Below are 17,169 nucleotides of genomic sequence, written 5' to 3'. Positions count from 1 at the left end.
TATTTTTCTCTATGAAAAACATGCTCCACCTCCTAACCCTTGTCTAAATGTTCGTGCCTTTATTTATTTGTTTGTTTATTATTTGCATTTATATCTCGCCCTCATTCCCGGCAAGCCGGGCTCAGAGCGGGTCACAACACAATTATAAAAACATCAGTTAAAACATACATTAAAACATACTTTAAAACTCACATTTCATATTACAATAAAAACAAGAGGGCATTTCATTCCAATCACAGCCACTGGACAGGCCTGGTCAGCAGTGGACCCCCAAACATAGATGGGGGAGGATGGGGAGGCCAGCAAATGATGATATGGGAAAGACCTGTGGCTGCCCTCAGGTATATACTTGCTTCAAATGGATGTTCCAGTACCTTTGCAATCAAGGCACTGTGGATGCAGAGATTATTGTGCCCCAAGACAGCACAATAAAGACGGAGCCCCATGGCGCAGAGTGGTAAGCTGCAGTACTGCAGTCCAAACTCTGCTCACGACCTGAGTTCGATCCCAAGGGAAATTGGCTTCAGGTAGCCGGCTCAAAGTTGACTCAGACTTCCACCCTTCCGAGGTCGGTAAAATGAGGACCCAGCTTGCTGGGGATAAAGGGAAGATGACTGGGGAAGGCACTGGCAAACCACCCCGTAAACAAAGTCTGCCTAGTAAACGTCGGGATGTGACGTCAGCCCATGGGCCAGGAATGACCCGGTGCTTCCACAGGGGACCTTTACCTTTAAGACGGCACATAGCTTGATGGCAAAAGTCAAGATGTGCCCTAACCTCAATATGCCCAGTTTGCAAAGCACTCTACAACTGCATTTCATCAAACATGTGAATCTCCTTTTCAGTGACAAATCCCTGTACTATACACCTACCAATGCCATCAGGAAGGGCAGAGAAAGCAAAATTACAGTTCACAATTGCATCCCGTTTTGCCGTGAATGTCCGTATTGGGTGTAAAGCAGATATAACGTGCACTGACCTGTACTTCCCCGTCCGTACTTGAAGAGCTCTCATGCCGCACTGCTGAGCGCCTCCTACATCATTCACAATATCGTCCCCAATCATGATGGCCTGCCACAGCAATGAAATACAGACAAAAGTGGTGTCAAGTGAATTTGATTCCTGTCATACTTCATCTTCCTCGACGTAATAAATGGCTTTATTTGATGCTTAATACAGCCATCATACAAATTAAACAAGATAATATTGTCACCGTATTGATTAAAAGTCAGACTACCTTGAATGTAATTCAACTTCCACCTAAGCAGGCGACACCGCCAAGAGGTAAATATTCAGTCAATGGTAAAACCATCAGAAGAATCAACACATTTTTGACACAATTCAAAGGTGTGCTGACATGTCAAGAAAGTCTCAGCACCCTTTTCAACGACTAAGAGGATTGATTTTCACCCTTTTATTTTATGCTACTATCTCTCTCCTTCCCTCCCTCCCTCCCTCTTCTATCAGCCTAGATCAATCTTTCATCAGGCTATCCATTATATCCCATTCCAGTGTTGTTGTGATCATTTCCTTTATTTGTAGTGAAAAATCTAATTAAAATATGAACAGAAAGGTATTCTACAGGTTGCAAGGCCAAATCAAAAGGTCTGTCAAACTTTTCTCTGATTACAGTATTTAAATTTTAGTAAGCTTTAGTCCCCAATCATTTATTTATTGCATTTCCCCCAAAGATCAGCTCCCAACACCTTTTATACAAATATACACAGAAATTCAAATATTATCATCAAAAAGATGCTCGAGGAGGGAATTCTCAACAAGGTCTTATTCCAGGCATAATGGGAAAGGTGTCTGGCTGCTTCCTCTTCTCCCTCTGACTTTATTAGTGGCAGTTGTTAACTGGGGGCTCTCCATTGGGGCTAGATTCAGGTGTAACAGAAGGGCACCTAGCTGTTCCTGCTTCTGCCTCCGGCCTCAGCAATAGCAGTTGATAATGGGGAAGAAGCTGGAGCTGATCTACCCAGAGTGGAGGTCTGGCTGCTACCTCTTTTCCCTCTGGCCTCAATGATACTGGTCAGTAGCTACAAGCAATACTGAAAGTTTCGCAGCAGTCCTGAAGACATGTAATGGGCTGGATGAGGGTGAAGCTTAAAATCCTGACAAAATGTAGGCCATTTATGCAGGGACGTTTCTCCCATGGTCCCCCCCCCCCGCCACCGCTGACTGCTTCGGGCCTTCCTTTTGATTATGCATGCCTTTCCTGACCATCAGAGGTCGTCTCGCTTTCCCCATGCGTTTTGCCCGTGTTTTGCAGATGCTGTTTTAGCCAAATCTGGAAAATGCGGGCAAAATGCATGGGAAGAGCGAGGCGACCTCTGATGGGCGGGAAAGGCGTGCATAATCAAAAGGAAGCCCTGAAGCAGTCAGCAGGGGTGACCGTGGGGAAACATCCCTACGTAAAAGGCCATAGGTGCTCTTTTTTAGTAGAAAGGGAGAGCAAGGACTTCAGATCTCCCCTGTCTTGGATGGGGTTACACTCCCCTTGAAAAGTCAGGTTTGCAGCTTGAGAGTGCTACTCGACACAGCAGTCACTTTAGAAAACCAGGTGGATGTTGTGGTTAGGAGTGCTTTGACCCAGCTTTGGCTGTTGCACCCATTTCTGGATCAGTCTGACCTAGCCACCATGATCCATGCTATAGTTAAATTTAGACTAGACTACTGCAATGTGCTCTACTTAGGACTACCCTTGGAGTGTTCAGAAGCTGCAGCTGGTGCAGAATGCTGAGGCCAGACTGCTGGATGGTGCCAGTTTTCAGGATCATGTGGCTCCAATATTACAGCAATTACATTGGCTTTTAATCCACTCCCGAGCCCAATTCAAGATGTTGGTTTTGACCTTCAAAGCCCTACATGGATTGGGAGTGGGGTATCACATATGCTCCTTCCTGGGTACAAAGATCATAGGGAGAGGCCCTCTTGACTGCCCCAACGACTAGAGAAGCTCATCTGCTGGGTACATGAGAAAGGACCTTTTCAGTGGCAGCCCCATGATTATGAAACAAACTCCCCAGGGAGGTGCACTCGGCCCCTCACTCTCGACCTTTAGGAAGCAGGATGGCATTCAACTAATTTTACTTCTGCCTACCAGCACTTTTAAATTATCAATTTTAAATTAGTGGTTTTATGTATATTATTGTGTTTTGGTGCCATTTATATTGTAAACCACCTTGAGTTCCTGTAGGGTGGCTAACAAATGTTCTAAATAAAAAAAAATGTATAGATATAGCGGAATATGGGCTACTGCCACTGCAACAGCCTGCATGAAAGAAACCAAGCACATATGTCCCACTATCACATGTACCATCGGATCTGGTGACAATACAAAGGTCTTTAGAACACTACATAGATGAACTGTCCCCAGTCCTGATCTCACGTCGCATCGCTCCCCAATGATTTTACGCACTACCCATTTAGTAGTGGCAGTGGCTGTTCCATGTGCTGTGGCATCGCTTGAAGCTGATGTGTCTTTCCAAGCATCTTTATAACCCCGTCGTACCGAAAATGGATTTGGGCAGTATAGCATCATAGCAGCAGGTATGGCTGATTAAGCACTAGTTTAATCAATGCATTGGCTCTTAGGAACATAAACGTTTTAACAGGGCTAGGAAAACATTTTGGATTTTTAGGGGGCAGGATCTAATTCAGAGGGATCTGGTCCTAAAGGAAGCTGCAGCAGCACCCCCACCCTCATCATCTGCATTTAAAATGTAATAAATGTCTCGACATGCATAAGATTTCTCAGTGGCTGCATTTTAATATTATAAAACGGGATTTGGGCACACCTCTATGGCTTTAGAATGCCCCATCGTAAGGAAACCGGAGAGGAGCTGCATCACTTGCCATTGTGAATTCAAGAACATTCAGGAGTGCATTTTTAATCACGTCATTGTACTCACTGATGAACTGAAACGGTGAATTTTACTGGGAGCTGCCCCAAGTGTGAATATGCATCTCTGCTGACTGATGCAGCCAACAAATTCAGTGGGGTTGGATGAGCATCCTAATGTAGATGTGCATCTGTAATCCCAATTCCACAAAAGGGACTTCCCTTGCATTCTTCTTCACTTACCACACATCCTTTTTTAATAACAGTTTCTCACTAAAGAGGCTCAGGGCAATGACGGGGTAATAGAAATTCAACAAGTAGGCAAGTAGCAAGAGGCAACCATAGTCAATACCCTTCACCACAGATGTTCCTGCAGTTTTATAGAAAGTTGTATAATTCAGCAGAAAACAGGAGATACCGTGTGAGTATTCTTATACTGTTGTTTCAACATGAGAATTCAAACAATGAAAACGGCAGGAGTCCTACTTGTGATCTACTTGAAAGCCAGTGTGGGGTAGTGGTTAAGAGCGGTGGTCTCTAATCTGGAGAGCCGGGTATGATTCCCCACTCCTCCACATGAGCGGCGGAGGCTAATCTGGTGAACTGGATTTGTTTCCCCACTCCTACACATGAAGCCAGCCAGGTGACCTTGGGCTAGTCACAGTTCTCTCAGCCCCACCTACCTCACAGGGAGTCTGGGGAAGGGAAGGTGATTGTAAGCCAGTTTGATTCCTCCTTAAGTGGTAGAGAAAGTTGGCATATAAAAACCAACTCTTCTTCTTCATCATCATCATCTACTGAACTGGGCAATCTACTCTTGCAGAATCAGCCCAGAACTTTCCACCAGATAAGAAGTCAACCATGTTATTCAGAAACATATTTTGTATTGAATGGATGTAGGGTTACCAGCTCCAGGTTGGGAAATACCTGGAGATTTCTGAGGCCAGCCTGAGGAGGGCAGGGTTTGGGGAGGGGACTTCAATGCCATAGAGTCAAATTGCCGAAGCGGCCATTTTCTCCAGGTGAATTGATCTCTATCGGCTGGAGATCAGTTGTAATAGCAGGAGATCTCCAGCTAGTACATGGAGGATGGCAACCCTAAATGGATGATTTATAAAACTCTAATGAAGTCCTCTGCAAAACGTGGAACTTAAAAGATGTCTTCCAAAGGTCCCGTTTCCTTTGTGCAATTAGCAAGGATGCTTGTTTCTACCAAAATACTGTACTCTGTCTATACCGAAGTTTTCATACAAGGAGGCCATCCACATTGAAAGTGCAGCCGCACATGAGCAGCAGTGCCTATCCAGGCCAGCTTGTAGCATACGCATACAAAAATGTACTCTGGCCCCCTGGGATTTCACAGATTTACTATCGGTGAAGGGCAATAATCACTAAAGGAGGAGCAATTATTCCCAAATCATTTAGGATTTAAAAAATCATTGGCAAGAAGATAGAGGTCAAGAGGTGCAGTGTCAAGGGAAATAAAAAACTCTACCTGTCAAACCTAGGTTTAACTTCCTCTCTGACTGCAATATAGTAAGAAAGGGGGGGGGAATAGAGGGAGAGAGAAAGATAAAACTGAAAGGTCACATACCCCGGTGAAGGCCAGAATTAAAAGATCTCCAGTTTGTATTCACATTTTTACACAGAAAGCACAGTTCCTGTTTTGTTCAATTAGTGTGGGGAAATAATTGGAAATAACCAAAATCCTTATTAAAGAGTCGGAATGTGCTGGGCAAACTATCAGCCACTCTCAACATTATCACGAAGACTGAAGAAAGAAGAGCCCTGACACATTTTAAACACATACACACACTCAGCTGGTTATTTTCCTGATAAAATTATTGCCACAAAATGGCAGTGTGCACAGTGGTGGTTTGTGATAACCAGTTTACCCCTCGTGTTTTCAAATAGGCTGGGCAGAGGATGGCGTACTGGCTAGAATGCCGGACTAGTTCATCCAGACCCAAGTTTGAATCCCCACGCTACCGAGATGACCATCTGACAGAGACTGTGTTAATGTGACACTCCCTTGGTGAAGGCTGCATTGCCCCTGCTCCTTCCCCTCAGTGGAGGACCTGGTGAGGGGCTGTGGCTCAGTGGTAGAGCATCTGCTTGGCATGCAGAAGGTCCCAGGTTCAATCCCCAGCATCTCCAGTTAAAGGGACTAGGTAGGTAGGTGATGTGAAAGACCTCTACCTGAGACCCTCGAGAGCTGCTGCTGGTCTGAGTAGACAATACTGACTTCGATGGACCAAGGGTCTGATTCACTATAAGGCAGCTGCATGTGTTCAAGCCCCCAGAATGGAGAGGGGCTTCCACCACCCTGTTCCCCCACCTTTCGGTATCTTCTGCTCTTCCACGCTGCCTGAGCAGGGGTACATCATCTTCCCTGACCTGCTGCCGACCCTCCTTAAATAGGCCACCCTTCCAGTTCCTCCCCGGCTTGCAGCTCTCCCCCTTCGCCCAACCAGAAGGGTCCTGAAGCCCTGCCTCAGCTGCAGCAGCTTCACACATTGCTCACTTTCCCAAGCAGGGGTTGAGGATGTTACTGGCTCTACCAGGCTGCCAAACTCCATTACTGAGCCTAGAGTCTGCAGCCCCACCCTGCCTGTTCTGGGCATGTCCTGGCCTGGCTGCCAATTGCCTTGCCAGGCAGTTAAGAAACAGTAATAAACAGAGAGCCAACGTGGTGTAGTGGTTAAGAGCGGTGGTTTGGAGCGGTGGATTCTGATCTGGAGAACCGGGTTTGATTCCCCACTCCTCCGCATGAGTGGCAGGTGCTAATCTATCTGATGCACTGGATTTGTTTCCCCGCTCCTGCACACGAAGCCAGCTGGGTGACCTTGGGCTAGTCACAGTTCTATTAAGAGCTCTCTCAGCCCTACCTATCTCACAGGGTGTCTGTTGTGGGGAGGGGAAGGGAAGGTGATTGTAAGCTGGTTTGATTCGGCCTTAAGTGGTAGAGAAAGTCGGCATATAACAACCAACTCTTCTTCTTCTCTTCTAATTTCATTGAGGCTTCCGAACTATGTTACCAGTTCAACCTATGACAGAGTCCAACACTCTTTCCTTCCCTTCCTAGTCACAATGTGGCAGTTCTTGTATTTTCTTACTTTTTAAAATATTAACTAACACCCTAAATTAGGGTTGCCAACCTCCAGGTGGTAACAAAAATTCACCAATACTGTAAATAGAAGTACTTGCAAAATAACAGTAACAGGCTCACACAACATATCAAAAATGCAATATAATGGTGAAATACAAAACAAATGCAAATGGTACTAGTGACAATGATACACAATGATACACAATGACAATATACAAGCAAGCATATATCAACAACAGCCTCACTATAACAACCTAACAATAGCTGATGCTAGGATCACGTTCTGATGATACAGAGAATTCTGCAGTCGCAAACTCCAGGATTAGCATAAACCGTAAAGTCCTTCACAGGTGAGAAAGAAGTACTTCACTCCGTAGCCTTAAATTTCGGCATGAATGGTCGCTCGAAGCGACCTAGAGAGGTATGCAGCCCTATATGGGAGCTTGAGAATTTCATATATCTACAGGAAGATTTATTTCTCGCATAAGTAATATCTGATTCTTATGAGGCTGACAAAGCTACTCTGGCGAAAGGGCAGAAAATATCCCGAAAAGCGTTTCCTCCTTATGTGCATTTTTGCATGTCTACTTTATGTGCATTTTTGCCTGTCAAGTCTACCCAGGAAGAGCCACCCTTCATGCCTGTTACTGTTACTTTGCAAGAACCTCCAGGTGGTGGCTGGAGATCTCCTGCTATTACAACTGATCTCCAGGCGCTAGAAATCAGTTCCCCTGGAGAAAATGGCCGCTTTGGCAATTGGACCCCATGGCATTGAAGCCCCTCCCCTCTCCAAACCCTGCCCTCCTCAGACTCCACCTCCAAAATATCCAGGTATTTCCCAACCTGGAGCTGGCAACCCTACCCTAAAATGCCTTCTAAGGTTCCCAGAGGTAGCAATGTTCTGGGCAACCATTATAAGAAATAAAGCAGGAAGCTGCACAACTCACTGAACAAGGGATTACAGTGCAGGGGCAGAGTGATATGTTCTTGCTCATCCTGGATAAATTAAACTTCCATGCTAGTAATCTGTGTCCAATGTTCTTGCGCACAGATACAGTTTCCATTGTTCATACTCCCAGGATTCAATAAGCTACAAACGTGTGGATTGTTTCTACAGAGGACTTTGACTAGGCAAATTACATTCTTATACCCTTCAGTGAAATACAATGACATTGGGAAAATTCCCCTTATGTATCCACCAGTGAAAGGAATGCATCCCTATGCCCCGTTCCACACATATATTGGGTACCATCAAAAGCAGGAATTTGCAACTACTGGTAGTTTATGCACTCTGGTGTGACCCATTGTAACTCCCATTAGAACAGGACAATTTGCTACAGATAGACCTTTTTATGATGGCATTAAACTACTGGAACCTTAACATTATTTAGGTTTTATCGTAATGCAGTAAAAATCACCCACTGTTACAACAGCTTTAAAACATATGAATTAGGCTATTTCAGTAACCTTTAGAGATGTGTTATTCTTTGTCATATTACTGAGTCATAAGAAGGGGCTGGTTACCTCTAAGAGGTTTAAATTTCCTATCTATTAAAGTAATACCAGCAATCTGTTTTTTCTCGGCTATTGGGGAAAGGTTAAAATGAAAATTGGACTTTAGGGAGTACCTTCTATTCCAAGAGCAGGTTGAAAACATCTCATCTGTAGCAGGCAAAGTCAGGTTCTCTTTACAAAGTGGTTATCAAGGGAAATGACTGGTGATAACTTTATTGATTAAAGCAAGTCCAAAAAATTTTTTTTTCAAACTTTAGCCACTGTCTAGCTCTACCACAGGGAAGCCATTTGAGACACCACAGTGGTAAAATGAAGGTACCAGAAAACGGCAGCGCGTTTTTATAAAGCACAGATGGTGATTTAGAGGGATTTAATGACGCTGTTAATTTTATGTTTAAGTGAAATGTGGAAATGAATCCAAACATTTTTATGAGACACACACTAGCCCTTATTTTACCATCCCAGGAAGAGACTGACATACTCAAGACTCTTCACTTAGATATAAATGGACAGCCACACATAGGAAATGAAACTGACAGCCATTTATCAAGACTGGCAGCGATGATGGCTGCAGACTGTCTACTTCTTGGGGACGCTTCACCAGCTAGGTTCTGTCTAGAAAAGCATACGTACAAAACATGTTTTATTCATAAGAACATAAGAAAAGCCCTGCTGGATCAGACCAAGGCCCATCAAGACCAGCAGTCTGTTCACACAGTGGTTAATCAGGTGCCTCTAGGAAGCCCACAAACAAGACGGGTGCAGCAGCACCATCCTGCCTGTGTTCCACAGCTCCTAATATATTCGGCATGCTCCTCTGATCCTCAATGTATTGACTTGTGATGATATATTTACTGCGTTAACAAACATAGTATAATTTTGTGCAAGTGTATGTTTTGCAGGAAGCAGTATATTACCACTGTACTCACTAGCCTGGCCACATGTCATGGTGAACACATAAACATCTTGTCTGTACATGCATATAACTGTTTTTAAGGAAGAGACAATGTGCTCTCACTTTACGAATGAAACCAGGAACCACTGCTTGGATAAATGTGGGGACTGTATCGCATGTTCACCTGAATATGTATTGATTGCAACGCGAGAAATACTCAATGCACAGACAAAGAACAATCAAGTATACAGTGTACACAAACTGTACATGTATCCACTGTAACTTGGGAACAGAGCTAGAATTCCCTCCAACACACACTGGTTTGGTTCAGAAAAAAAAAGTTTATGCCAATGTTCCCGCTGTGAAAGGAATAACTTCAATCACATTAAAAGATTAAAATATAATTCACACAAGGAGGGACTAGATGGGATAACAATTATGTTACATGAATTGTTTGTATCTGACGAGATGCACACCATTTTCAATAGCTTTATTCCCAATTTATGACATTTTTACCCCACTGTTCTTCTGATCAACCCAGGGCAGCAGAAATGGTTCTCCTTGCTCTTTTTCTCTGCCCAACAGCCCTGTATAGCTGGATAGGTTCCTAGGTGCCTGCCTGGAAATTTACATTAATCAGCATTTTGATGTCCACAAGCAGGTGGACCCTGTTCGATAGAGAGAGAGCCAGTAGTTTGGTGAACCCAAGGCTTAGCATAACACAGGGTGGATGAGTGCTTTCTTATATTTTTGGATTGCACTCTTTTACGTTTCTTTGTGATATGATTTTAGTTTTTGTAAGGTAGCTCAAGCTCTCTCTGAGAAGTGAGATGTAGGGGTGTTGCACAATAAAAAAGGGTAGGATATATGACAGGCTATTAAAACAACTTAAATAGGGTTGCCAACCTCCAGGTACTAGCAGGAGATCTCCTGATATTACAACTGATCTCCAGCCGATAGAAATCAGTTCACCTGGAGAAAATGGCCACTCTGGCAACTGGACTCTATGGCATTGAAGTCCCTTTCCACTCCAAACCCCGCCCTCCTCAGGCTCCACCCCCAAAACTTCCCACCAGTGGCCAAGAGGGACCTGGCAACCCTAACCACAGGACCAAGTTTTTTTGTTGGGTATGGGGGAAGGGAGGTAATCACTGGTTCCAGCAGTTGAAGGATCAAGAAAGGACTAGCATTTTCTTTCCCCTGGGGCACCAAAATGCAAGAACAGGAGCCTGTCTAAACTGCTAAAACACTCTGAATGTTGATGAAAAAGATGGTGTGCATGTACATGCATGTTAGAGAGGGTTACAAACATGATTATTAGCACAGGAAAATGATGATGAGGCATTTATTATTATTTATGAATTAATACTTTGTGTATTTGCCATCTCATTTCCTGGCCTGGGACTAAAGATGCATGAAATCCAGTGAGACCAATGGATACAAGATCTATTTGGCAGAACTGCTGTTCATCCAAGCAACCAGCAACTGCAGACATGGAAACATACATTGCCTAGCACTGAAGTATTATGAAATGGCTGGGAGCTGCAATTCAAGCAAAGCAAGGAAGAACCATCTCACCAAAACAGCAGCAGCAATGATTTCTCTCGTCTTACCTTTTATTTCAGCTCATGCTGGAATAAAAATTGTCAGCAAGGTGCCACTGGCCTTCTGTTTTATTCTACCTTTTAAGCGCTTACTGAGTCTAAATACTAGCTTTCCAAAGTAGCTCCTTTATTGTTTATTTTAGAAGCAATCAAGCTTAGAGTCCACTGAGCTCTTTGCTAAAAAAAACCCTACCCACTTTTTTGTCAAATGCATTTTTCTGAAATGGGTTTTTTGGTTCACCTAGCCCTTCAAGTTGGGATTAGTGGATTAGTACAAGTGGAATGGTGTGTTCAGTTCTGGCCATCTCATTACCAGAAAGATTGCAACAAATTGGAAGGAGCTTGAAGAAGAGCGGCAAAAACAGTTAAGAACGCTGAGGGATTGACTTGAGAAGAAAGATTACAAAAAGTGAAACATATAGCTTAGCTGTGAGATGATGAAAGATCAGGGTAATAGTCTACAAATTACTAACCGGGGCGGGGGGCGGGGACACATATTACAGAGTGAGTATTGAGTTTAGCAAAATTAGGAATAATGAGGTGAAAATTAAGAGAAGGTCAAACTGAACTCAATGCAAGAAACTCCTTTTTTGGTAACACAATATAGTCAGATTGTAAAAAATCCCGCAGAAAGTTTATTTTTTTTACAGTTTGGCCAATAATCACCTTTGTTGCCTTGCTTCTTATCACCTATATCTCTACTTGCAAAGGCAAAGACAGCTTTTGGTTAATCTTATGGCACATTATGGTCACAGAGAGATAAATGAGGTATCATAAGAAAAACAAAGAAAATGTTAATTTGCAAAAAGAGTGGCATTCTCCATTTGCCACTCTGAACCCCCCACCACCACCCCAGTCCAGATAAACTCAACAAATAAGAAAAACCTGAAGTAAATACAGGCTGCAATCTTTGAAACCTCCATTACTATCAATAGGCCTTTGGCTCCAATATATTGAAAGGAGCTCAGCACACTTGCAGAGGTATTATGCAATGTTTATGACCATTCCATCTACTCAGAACTGAAGAACACTGCCAGCTCCTAGGGCCTAGAGCAGGAGTGGGGAACATCAGGCCCAGGGGCTGTTTAAGGCCCGCAAAATCATTTGGTCTGGCCCTTCATGGGTCCTGGCAGATCTCTAGCTCAGAAGGATCTAAGACTAGTGATCTGCCCCCTCCTGTGGACAGGAATAGCCTCTATTCAAGGCAGATGTGAGTTTGTTTTGCCAAGAAAAGGAACCTTTTCCCCCCTTGCAGAAGAGTCATTAGCTATGGACCTGCTAGGACCACCCAAGAAACTGTGTTAACCCTTTCCCAACCGGGCCATGTAGAAACGTATTCCCTCTGTACTACAAGAGGGCTGGGGGCAGAAATGGTGACAATGGAGGGGTTAAAGGAGGCAGGGCCAGAATGCGCGCGTGTGCGGGGGGGGGGGGTTCTTAGCTAGTGGGTCCTCATTTCACCCCTGCAGGCAGAGGTAGCAGGAGCCGGCTGTAGAATCCGGCCCCGAACATGCGGAGCAGGAGCAACTCCGGCGTGCGGCTGGACGGCTACACCTGGCTGGTGAAACAGACCACCCTGTGCCACCAGGTGAGTGAGTGCGCCACTAGTTGGATGCCTGCCTGTTTGCACACGCCGGGGGGGGGTCATCTGGGGCAGCTGCCTGCTTGGGGCTTGGTTGGCTAATTTTTAAGTTGATAATTTTGTATGGCCCGTGAATGATGTTATAAATATCCAAATGGCCCTTGGAGGAAAAAAGGACCCCCACCCCTGGCCTAGAGGCAGATGAAGTTGTGTGTTGTTGATGGAAAAGGCTGTGGCAAAAGCAGGAAGCAGTATCCCAGTGATGGCCTGATGTAGGACTGGTTGTTTATGAAAGGTGTACATGTACAAGATTAGTATATGAATGGTTATTCAAGTAGTCTATATGCACATGAGTTATGTGCTATACATAGGTCTACACAGGATGGGAAATTATGAATGCATAGAAAATAGGCACAGAAGCTACTGCACATACACACAAACCCCACAGATTTGATGTGTCTCAATTTTTCATTATATCATCATCTATATATACTAATAGCCAAGTCAGCCAAATCTAACGATACTTAAATCGAGTGATTGGAGCTGTGAACGGGCAAGACAGATCTTTCTACAAACCTGAAAAATGCTCCAAGTTTGCAGAGAAATGGGAAATCTAAAAAACAATACATGGGTTTAAAAAACAACAACCCAATGATAAATAATAAATGTAGCTGAAGACAGGAGGAAGATAAAAGGAAGGTTGGTGAATGGCTGAGAGAATGAGGCAGGAAAGGGGGAGAGGATATGGGGGTTAACAAGAGGAGGGAAAAAGGAAATAGTGTGGGGAGGAGGATACAGGGGAAAGTGAAATGCCCCCCCCCAAAAAAAATCCTTGAGGGCTCCTTACCATGCAAGTGGGCCTTGGTCCAGATGCTGGCACCACACAACTGGGCAATAGTTTCTCTAGGCAGAAGCTACTGGCGGGAGAGTGGGAAACATGAAGACAAAGGAGCAGATAAATGTAGGTTGGCTATTGGGTGGAAAGGAGAGAAGGAGTAGGAACAGGGGAGAGGCTAGAGGGGCTTTCAGGAAAGGAAAAGAGGAAAAAGTAGGGAAGGGAAAATGAGATGCCTCCCGCAACTCCGGGCAGGTTCCCACCTGTATATTCTATAGCCAAGTTGGCCAAATTTGAGCACTCTCAAATCTGGTGACTGGAGCTGTAAACAGTCAAGACAGACCTGAAAAATGCCCCAGGTTTGTAGAAAAATATGCAATCTAAAAAAATACATTGAGGGGTTTAAAAAGACCCAAAATGATAAAAGGAGTGCTTGTAGCCTTCAGAAATGGATTCCCTCAGTAGCCATTGCTAGCCAACCACAGCATTCCAGGCTTGGTTTCTGTGAGTAAAATGCATGGGGCCACAGTCCTTTCCAGGGCTGATTTGGCCTTGCAGGGAGGACTCATCGGGGCCAGGCCTGCCTAGGGTTGCCAGCTCCAGGTTGGCAAATTCCTGAAGATTTTGTGGTGGAGTATGGAGAGGAGAGAGGCTTCATTGGGGTATAATGCCATAAAGTCCAGCCTTCAGAGCAGCCATTTTCTATGAGGGAAAGATCTCTGTCTTGCAATGCTAGAAGATCACCAGGTCCCACCCGGAGGTTGGTAACCATAGGGATGACAGCAACCACTGTGTGACTTGACACCACTCAACTTGCATGACTCAACTAGGCCTGGCTGCTTGCTACTGTTCAACCCTATGAAAACCAGTGTGGTGTAATGGTTAGGGCTTCACAGCAGGGTCGGTGGAACCCACGTTTTAATCCCCACTTTGCTGTGGAAGCTCATTAGGTGATTTGGGGCCAGTCACATACTTTCAGCCTAACCTAGTTCACAGGTGAGGGGAAAAAGGAGGAGAATAATGTAAGCTGATTTGGTCCCTACTGTGGAGAAACTGTGAAGTAAATTAAGTAAATAAATAATAAATATAGATGAAGATGGGAGCCAGATAAAAGGTAGGTTGGTGAATGGCTGAGAAGGAGAGAATGAGGTGGGGAAAGGGGAGAGGATATGGGAGTTGTCAAGAGGAGGGAAAGAGGAAATAGTACAGGTAGGACAATACAGGGGGAAATGAGGTGCCCCCCCCACAAGTCCTTGAGGGTAAGTAGGCCTGGCCCAGTGACTGACACCACACAACTGAGCGATAGTTTTCCTAGGCAGAGGGTGCTGTGGTAGGGTTGCCAAGTGCCAGGTGGTGGCGGGCAAACCCCTGCCAATCCACCTGGCTGCCTGTTGACCAACTGTGAGTCGGTGGGCAATGCGTGCACGCGCGCCTGCCCGAGGCAACACGACACTTACGGTTTACACCTGGAAGCTCCGCATCGCAAGGGGCTGTTTACCACTCAAACTCCCAGTTTGAGTGGTAAAGGCCTTGTTGCGACACAGCACTTCCGGGTGTAAACCAGAAGTGCCACAATTGCATCGGTGCGGCCGTGATCTCACTTCCACCCGAAAAACCTCCCGCCAGAGCAGAGGACCGACCTGGTAAGCCTATGCTGGGGGGGGGGAGGGAAAATTGAAGAAAGAGGGGCAGATAAAGGTAGGTTGGCTTTCAGAGAAGGGAAAGAGTGGGAGAGGGGAAATTGTACGCCTCCTTCAAGTCGTGGGTTCCTACTCATTATGATATAAAACTCTTGAGATTTTATACTTAGGTGAAAAAAATTACCTTTGATTTCAAATTCCAGAGTTCGATATAAGTAAAATGAGGATAAACCCTATACTTCTAATCTGTCTGAAGAGATCATCACCCACAAGCATCTGTGACTGCATGATTTACTAGGTCATCTTAGTGCCTGTATTCCATAATAAGGCAAACCAAACAAAGCATGAAATTTGGGGTCATTGCATCATTTCTAGGTTCCAAGACACAACATGCTGCTGCTGTTTTGCCTCCTAAACCACTGGACAGAATTATTACCTTGTAATTCATAACTCTTATATCTTCCAGGAGGAAATCTCTGTCAGAGGAATTAGGTCTTGCACTTAAGTAAATATAGCACTTCCTGTATTTCTAGCTTCTGTGTAACATGACAAAAGGTAGAGAATGTAAAAGGAAGGACTATGTAGTTGGCTAAGTCTTTGTACCGATGATCAAGAACTCAATTGTTTCTAGATCTGAAAAACACATTAAAGCTTAGAAGTGATGTAGATTAATGAAATATAGTGTATGTAGGCAACAAAATAATCAAGGAAACACATGTTTGTATTGTGTGAAGTCTTTTTATTGCTGATGAATACAACAATTCTAAGATTCAATCTTGAATCCATATTAATCAATATTTCCTTCTTAGTGCTGATGTAAGGCTTAGACCATGCTTTGGAGAAAAAGATTCCTTATCCCAACTTTGCACTGCTGACATCTATGAAACTGGAAATTATCAAGTTTTTAAGAGACCCATCTCCCATTTATTTAGTGACTCCCCTTCTGGGCAAGCTTTTCCCCTGTCCACATCAGTGCTTCTTACTGATGTTTGGTCAATGAATAGTTTTCTGGTTTATCCTGGATCACTCATTATTATAGGAACAGTAAACTACTGTTAATACTACTTCTTTTAGCTAGAAAGCTTGTGTTTTAAATGCTTATGATGAATTTTCATTTTTTACAGCCCATTCCTGAATTCTGAGGACAAAAGTCCTCAGGAGGCCAGGAAGGGGCTGCACCAATTTGCCCCCCCCCCCGGGCCAGTGCCCGGGTTACTTACGCCACCATGAGTGATCCCAACGTTGGTGGGGAGACCCAGACACTGGTCTCCCGGTGCTTCCGCGGCAGCGCCGCCCAGGGACCCCGGCTGGGCCTTCTGCTGGCGTCCCACCGGTGTAAAGGCCCACGCCAATGTTCCAGGGGGCGGTTCCAGGGCATGCCGGGGTGGTGGTGTCCCCTGTCAGCTCCGGGGTGTGTGTGTCCCCTTTCGGCCTTGGACACTGGCGCCAAGAATAGCAGTGCTGCAACTGCTATTTTGCAGGTACAGACTCACTATTCTCTATGGGACATTTTGCCCCATCTAAACTTTAATAAGCCAGCGAAAGGCTTTTTTAAGGCTTTCGGCGACAGGGAAACGGGTTAGGAGGTGCCGCAGCAGCACCTCATCCACACCGTCTCCTGCCGCCAAAAGCTTAGGAATGGGCGGTTAATGGATATTTTACAAATTTTACTTGACACTATGATTGCATTGTTTAATTTGTTTTTTGTTTTTGTTTTGCCATGGGTTTGAGCTAATGCAATAAAACTGTTAGAATTATTATTATGATCCATATCCAGTGATTCCCCTTTCTCTGGACAGGACACCACAGCAGGTGCAAGGCTGCTCTTTTCTCTCAAAGAGCACCTTTCCACAGAATCTACACATACCAGTTAGGAATGAAGGGCCCTTAACAGGATACTTATTTGTCATACTAAAATAAGCTGACCCCCAAATCCTAACTAAAAAGACCAAAAAAAAAAAAGCCTCCAGACACTCCAGAGCCACAAAATCCCTATCCAAAAGAAAAACGTTTTTCTCCAGCCTTCTTGGGTTGAGGCTGGTTCACCCCTTCCCATCCAATGGCGTTCCATTGGCTCTGCATGGCTGTCAACCACTTGGATTTGCACGAGGCCTAAATCAGAAGGATTGGTTCAGAGCCCTGGAG

The 17,169-nt window shown here is 44.6% G+C and overlaps 1 protein-coding gene across 1 annotated transcript in view; it reads right to left on the bottom strand.

The window, feature by feature from the left end:
- LHPP (phospholysine phosphohistidine inorganic pyrophosphate phosphatase) overlaps nt 1–17,169 on the bottom strand; it is a 163,191-nt gene that overhangs the window by 111,041 nt on the left and 34,981 nt on the right. The window contains exon 6 of the mRNA XM_056849907.1: nt 980–1,071. Within this exon, the coding sequence (XP_056705885.1) occupies nt 980–1,071 (92 nt within the window). The remainder of the gene's footprint in view (nt 1–979; nt 1,072–17,169) is intronic.

The sequence above is a fragment of the Euleptes europaea genome, chromosome 5 (assembly GCF_029931775.1).
Source record: "Euleptes europaea isolate rEulEur1 chromosome 5, rEulEur1.hap1, whole genome shotgun sequence".
NCBI classification, from domain to species: domain Eukaryota; kingdom Metazoa; phylum Chordata; class Lepidosauria; order Squamata; family Sphaerodactylidae; genus Euleptes; species Euleptes europaea.
This window is presented reverse-complemented; position numbering and strand designations above follow the sequence as displayed.